The following is a 6,564-nucleotide window of genomic DNA, read 5'->3' as shown; positions in this document are numbered from 1 at the left end:
GGTGAAATGGCCACAACACAAACCACCTCATATTAACTTGAAAGATGATGAGGTGTTACTTCAATAGCGATCCCCTTCTGAAGCTCTGCAATGCCTTTCTGATACCACTGGACTGCCTCCTCCTTGACACCTGCCATCACAAACCCACAGGCTCAGAGACACCGAGAGAGAGGGTACGCAGAGAGACACACACTCCCAGTGAGCCATTGCATATGCTTGCATACAGTCACACGACATGACGTATGATAAACGTATACAAAATAAATAAGACAAGGAGATGCATTCAACCTTTGTCATCTTCATCGATCCTTAGTGCCACGGACAATGTATTCGAATGCCTGCTTATGATAGTTTCTAATGAGTTCTCCGTTGTCTTTGGCCAACATGGTAGCGAAATAAAGACAAGATAGCTATATCAGAATCTCAAATACAGATGTAAGAAGAGAAAAGTACACAAAAAATTTGCGCGTCAACGTCCTCAGCAATTGATCATTTTATCTCAAACCATTTTCATATCAGAGAGATGATCGTAAACATGTCTAATAACAAAACCACTGTAGAGGTCCAGCCAGATAGTTCCAAGACAGCTGTGTCTTGTTGTAACGAGAAGTTGGCACTACGCATGCGTGGAACTAGAGCCTAAATACTATACTACGTGTATACAAGCAAAGATAATAAAATAAAGTAACGTAAATCGACATGCACTGAAAGTAGGATAGTGTAACAAGATATTTATTAGAAATACGTTCAGGAATTTCGGTGCTAGCCCTTTAAAAGTCAAATTTCCGGAATGTGGATAGCCAATCAACGCGTCTGATTTTCTGACGACTGCTCGATAGCTCGATTAGCTCTCCCTGGCTGTTTCAGCGTCGACAAAAAGTCAGAAATCATGGCAGAAGGTAACCGAAAATGCTAATTTATGAATAGCTAACGCCTAGCATTATGTAGCAAATATTTTTTGGCAGCAGCTTTCTGATTTATAAGCGCATTGGAAGCTGAAGATTAGGGACCACCTAGTAGCTAGCAAGCTATGCTAACACAAGCTAACTCGAAGCTGGTGACTGTTGTCATCATGTAAAGTTAGCAGAAACTAACTACTAGAATATTTGGTAGTAGGTAGCAAAATAGGCGAATTTATCGTTTACCTTCAATAAGAAATGACATCTCTTTACTGCAGATGATTGGTTAGCGTTGACATATAGATCAGAACAAAGACCAATGCATGCTATCACAACCATAGAAATATAATAACTAGCTAGCTAATCACTTTGTTTCTAGCCCTGACTTGGACACCTGATAAACATATTTGCCTTTTTACTCACCGTTATTGTATTGTCTTTACATGCAGATAACGCAGACATGAATCAGAGCATGGAGAATCATACAGCTGTAAGTTACTGTAGTGTGTGTGTGTGTGTGGGGGGGGGGCACACAGCCTAGTGAGAGAGGAGAGAGGGAAGGAGGGAGAGGAGAGAGAGAGGGAAGGAGAGAGAGAGAGAGGGAAGGAGAGAGAGAGAGAGGGAAGGAGAGAGAGGAGAGAGAGGGAAGGAGAGAGAGAGAGAGGGAAGGAGAGAGAGAGAGAGGGAAGGAGAGAGAGGGGAGAGCACACAGCTGTCAACTGGTTGTCCATGAAGCAGCAAGAGCACCAAAGAAAAATCCTGATTGGATCTTTTTTCTCTTCAGTGTTAACCTTTTCCTTTCTAACAAAAACTGAAGAAGTTAAATCAGAACAGAATTGGAAATAATAATAATATTTATAATTATTTTATAAATCCTTAGCCTTTCTCTGAAGGCGTAGAAGGTCCTCACTGTGTTTGTAATAATGTGAAGGCTTTGTTTCATAATTCTAAATGTCTAAAGAATCAATTTGTTCTTCTGAAATATGAAGACAGAAATACTGGCCATTTTGAACTCTTATGGTGACGATTTGACAAAATGACAGTCATGGTCTTGAATTGGACTCACGTTTTTCTGGTCTCGGTCTTGACTCTGTCTCGGACCTCTCGTCCCGCTCCCGGTCTTCACTTGGTCTCGCCCCCCTCCTCCGGCTTTGGTCTTGACTCGGACTCAATTCGCTCCGGTCTTGAATCGGTCATGCTTTAGGTAATTCGCTCCGGTCTTGAATCGGTCATGCTTTAGGTAATTCGCTCCGGTCTTGAATCGGTCATGCTTTAGGTAATTCGCTCCGGTCTTGAATCGGTCATGCTTTAGGTAATTCGCTCCGGTCTTGAATCGGTCATGCTTTAGGTAATTCGCTCCGGTCTTGAATCGGTCATGCTTTAGGTAATTCGCTCCGGTCTTGAATCGGTCATGCTTTAGGTAATTCGCTCCGGTCTTGAATCGGTCATGCTTTAGGTAATTCGCTCCGGTCTTGAATCGGTCATGCTTTAGGTAATTCGCTCCGGTCTTGAATCGGTCATGCTTTAGGTAATTCGCTCCGGTCTTGAATCGGTCATGCTTTAGGTAATTCGCTCCGGTCTTGAATCGGTCATGCTTTAGGTAATTCGCTCCGGTCTTGAATCGGTCATGCTTTAGGTAATTCGCTCCGGTCTTGAATCGGTCATGCTTTAGGTAATTCGCTCCGGTCTTGAATCGGTCATGCTTTAGGTAATTCGCTCCGGTCTTGAATCGGTCATGCTTTAGGTAATTCGCTCCGGTCTTGAATCGGTCATGCTTTAGGTAATTCGCTCCGGTCTTGAATCGGTCATGCTTTAGGTAATTCGCTCCGGTCTTGAATCGGTCATGCTTTAGGTAATTCGCTCCGGTCTTGAATCGGTCATGCTTTAGGTAATTCGCTCCGGTCTTGAATCGGTCATGCTTTAGGTAATTCGCTCCGGTCTTGAATCGGTCATGCTTTAGGTAATTCGCTCCGGTCTTGAATCGGTCATGCTTTAGGTAATTCGCTCCGGTCTTGAATCGGTCATGCTTTAGGTAATTCGCTCCGGTCTTGAATCGGTCATGCTTTAGGTAATCTCAAACACAACACTGGTGTGTGTTTTAAGTTTGTGAAAGTTTTTTTTGTACCCCCCTTTTTCTCCCCAATTTCGTTCTTGTCTCATCGCTGCAACTCCCCAACGTGCTCGGGAGAGGTAAAGGTGGAGTCATGCGTCCTCCGAAACATGACCCGCCTAACCGTGCTCCTTAACACCCGCCAGCTTAACCCGGAAGCCAGCCGCACCAATGTGTCGGAGGAAACACCGTTCAACTGGCGACCGGTGTCAGCCTGCAGGCACCCGGCCCGCCACAAGGAGTCGCTAGGGCATGATGAGCGAAGTAAAGCCCCCCCAGCCAACCCCCCCCCCCCCCCCCTTTACTGTATAAAGCCTCCCTACTGTTATTTTATTTTACATTTTTATTTTTTTAAAAATGCATTGTTGGTTAAGGGCTGTAAGTAAGCAATTCACGGTAATGTCTACACCTGTTGTATTCGGCGCATGTGGCAAATAAAATTTGATTTGATTACTCCTCCCCTCCAGAAGATGGAGGATACCGAGAGGTCCAACACCGAGAGGATGGCTAAACAGAAGGTGGATCTTCAGTCTCTCCCAACACGGGCATATCTGGACCAGACTGTGGTGCCGCTCCTTCTACAGGGGCTCTCTGTGCTAGCCAAAGAGAGGTGGGATACAATATCAATCAAATATATTTTTTACATCAGAGTGCTTTACAGATACCCAGCCTAAAACCCCAAAGAGCAAGCAATGCAGAGGCAGAAGCACGTTGGCTAGGAAGAGCTCCCTAGAAGGCAGGAACCTAGGAAGAAACCTAGAGCGGAACCAGGCTCCAATACATGTTCTTACATTTACATTTACATTTTAGCCATTTAGCAGACGCTCTTATCCAGAGCGACTTACAGGAGCAATTAGGGTTAAGTGCCTTGCTCAAGGGCACATTGACAGATTTTTCACCTAGTCGGCTCAGGGATTAGAACCAGCGACCTTTCGGTTACTGGCACAATGCTCTTAACCACTAAGCTACCTGCCGCCCTTCTTTCCCTGTCTCCCAACCTAGAGCGGAACCAGGCTCCAATACATGTTCTTTCCCTGTCTCCCATGCTGCATAACCTCAGTCTCGCAACATCAGCCTGTGTTGTGTGGTGAGGCTGGGCTCTGAAATAAAGAATAGAGATCCGCACACAGATGAAATCCCCCGTTGATTTATTGGGGCACTCTGACAAATAAAACAACACATTTCAGTTATCTCTGTATAGTGGACCAATAAATATGATATTGTCATTTAATTTATAAATGTTTTATTTGATGACTTAAATTGTATTAATCCTAGTTCTTCTGTTGCTCTTCCAGGCCTCATAATCCCATTGAATTTCTAGCTGCACATCTCCTCCAGAACAAGTCTCACTATGAGGACCGCATCTAAACATCTCTGAAGAAACTACACTGGTGGACTTATTAACAATGACAAGCTGTGTCTTTCATTCTGCTTCTGAATTGTAACGTTTTGTTTTATATATATACACTACCAGTCAAAAGTTTGGACACACCTAATCATTCAAGGGTTTTTCTACATTGTAGAATAAAAGTGAAGACATCAAAACCATGAAATAACACATATGGAATCATGTAGTAACCAAAAAAGTGTTAAACAAATCTAAATACATTTTATATTTGAGATTCTTCAAATAGCCACCCTTTGCCTTGATGACAGCTTTGCACACTCCTGGCATTCTCTCAACCAGCTTCACCTGGAATGCTTTTCCAACAGTCTTGAAGGAGTTCCCACATATGCTTAGCACTTGTTGGCTGCTTTTCCTTCACTCTGCGGTCCGACTCATCCCAAACCATTTCAATTGGGTTGAGGTCGGGTGATTGTGGAGGCCAGGTCATCTGATGCAGCACTCCATCACTCTCCTTCTTGGTAAAATAGCCCTTACACAGCCTGGAGGTGTGTTGGGTCATTGTCCTGTTGAAAAACAAATGATAGTCCCACTAAGCCCAAACCAGATGGGATGGCGTATCGCTGCAGAATGCTGTGGTAGCCATGCTGGATAAGTGTGCCTTGAATTCAAAATAAATCACAGACAGTGTCATCAGCAAAGCACCCCACACCATAACACCTCCTCCTCCATGCTTTACGGTGGGAAATACACATGCGGAGATCATCCATTCACCCACACCGCGTCTCACAAAGACACAGCGGTTGGAACCTAAAATCTCAAATTTGGACTCCAGACCAAAGGACACATTTCCACCGGTCTAATGTCCATTGCTTGTGTTTCTTGGCCCAAGCAGGTCTCTTCTTATTATTGGTGTCCTTTAGTAGTGGTTTCAAAGTTCTTGAAATGTTCCGTATTGACTGACCTTCATGTCTTAAAGTAATGATGGACTGTCGTTTCTCTTTGCTTATTTGAGCTGTTCTTGCCATAATATGGACTTAGTCTTTTACCAAATAGGGCTATCATCTGTATTTTTTTTATTTTTATTTCACCTTTATTTAACCAGGTAAGCCAGTTGAGAACAGGTTCTCATTTACAACTGCGACCTGGCCAAGACAAAGCAAAGTAGTGCAACAAAAACAACACAGAGTTACATATGGGGTAAAAAAAAACATAAAGTCAGAGATACAACAGAAAATATATATACAGTGTGTGCAAATGTAGCAAGTTATGGAGGTAAGGCAATAAATAGGCTATAGTGCAGAATAATTACAATAGTATTAACACTGGAATGCTAGATGTGCAAGAGATTATGTGCAAATAGAGATACTGGACTGCAAAAGAGCAAATTAAATAACAATATAGGGATGAGGTAGTTGGGTGGGCTAATTTCAGATGTATACCCACCCTAACCTTGTCACAACACAACTGATTGGCTCAAACGCATTAAGAAGGAAAGAAATTCCACAAATTAACTTTTAAGAAGGCACACCTGTTAATTGAAATGCATTCCAGGTGACTACCTCATGAAGCTGGTTGAGAGAATGCCAAGAGTGTGCAAAGCTGTCATCAAGACAAAGGGTGTCTATTTGAAGAATCTAAAATCTAAAATATATTTTGATTTGTTTAACACTTTTTTGGTTACTACATGATTCCATATGTGTTATTTCATAGTTTTTATGTCTTCACTATTATTCTACAATGTAGAAAATAGTAAAAATAAAGAAAAAGCTTTGAATGAGTAGGTGTGTCCAAACTTTTGACTGGTAGTGTGTATAAATATATATATATATATATACTGTAAGTGTACCAGCTGGTGTGTACTGATTCCTTTTTTTATATATATGATACAATTTTGTTGAACAAACATGTATTTTTTTGTTTCTCTAATTGACTACGTTACAGAGTGTTTCTTCCCCCATATAAACACATTAAACATACATGCCTTACTTCAAAAGTCTGATATTTTGTGCGACACTGTGAGTGATTCTGTATTCTTACGACAACCACATATCAGTCACTGTAATTAAACTTTCCTCAATAAAGCTTTCCTCAATAAAGCTTTCCTCAATAAAGCAACTATCAGCTAAATCATTGCTAGTGAGAAAATGCACGCGCATCAAGTGCTTTGATGCGTATAAAACACCAAATACATGGTTTTATTTCCATTG

General features: G+C 42.0%; 1 protein-coding gene across 1 annotated transcript; it reads left to right on the top strand.

The window, feature by feature from the left end:
- Nucleotides 1-809: 809 nt before the first annotated feature.
- Nucleotides 810-5,348, top strand: LOC311100662 (protein dpy-30 homolog). The gene is made up of 4 exons (XM_084141595.1): nucleotides 810-899; nucleotides 1,349-1,389; nucleotides 3,477-3,619; nucleotides 4,305-5,348. The coding sequence occupies exons 1-4, from the start codon at nucleotides 890-892 to the stop codon at nucleotides 4,375-4,377; spliced, it is 267 nt and encodes an 88-aa protein (XP_083997721.1). The 5' UTR covers nucleotides 810-889; the 3' UTR covers nucleotides 4,378-5,348.
- The last annotated feature ends 1,216 nt before the right edge of the window (nucleotides 5,349-6,564 follow it).

Source organism: Coregonus lavaretus (genome assembly GCF_964263955.1).
Source record: "Coregonus lavaretus genome assembly, chromosome: 25".
NCBI lineage: Eukaryota > Metazoa > Chordata > Actinopteri > Salmoniformes > Salmonidae > Coregonus > Coregonus lavaretus.
Note: the sequence above shows the minus strand (reverse complement) of the source record. Positions and strands in the feature narration are given on the sequence as shown.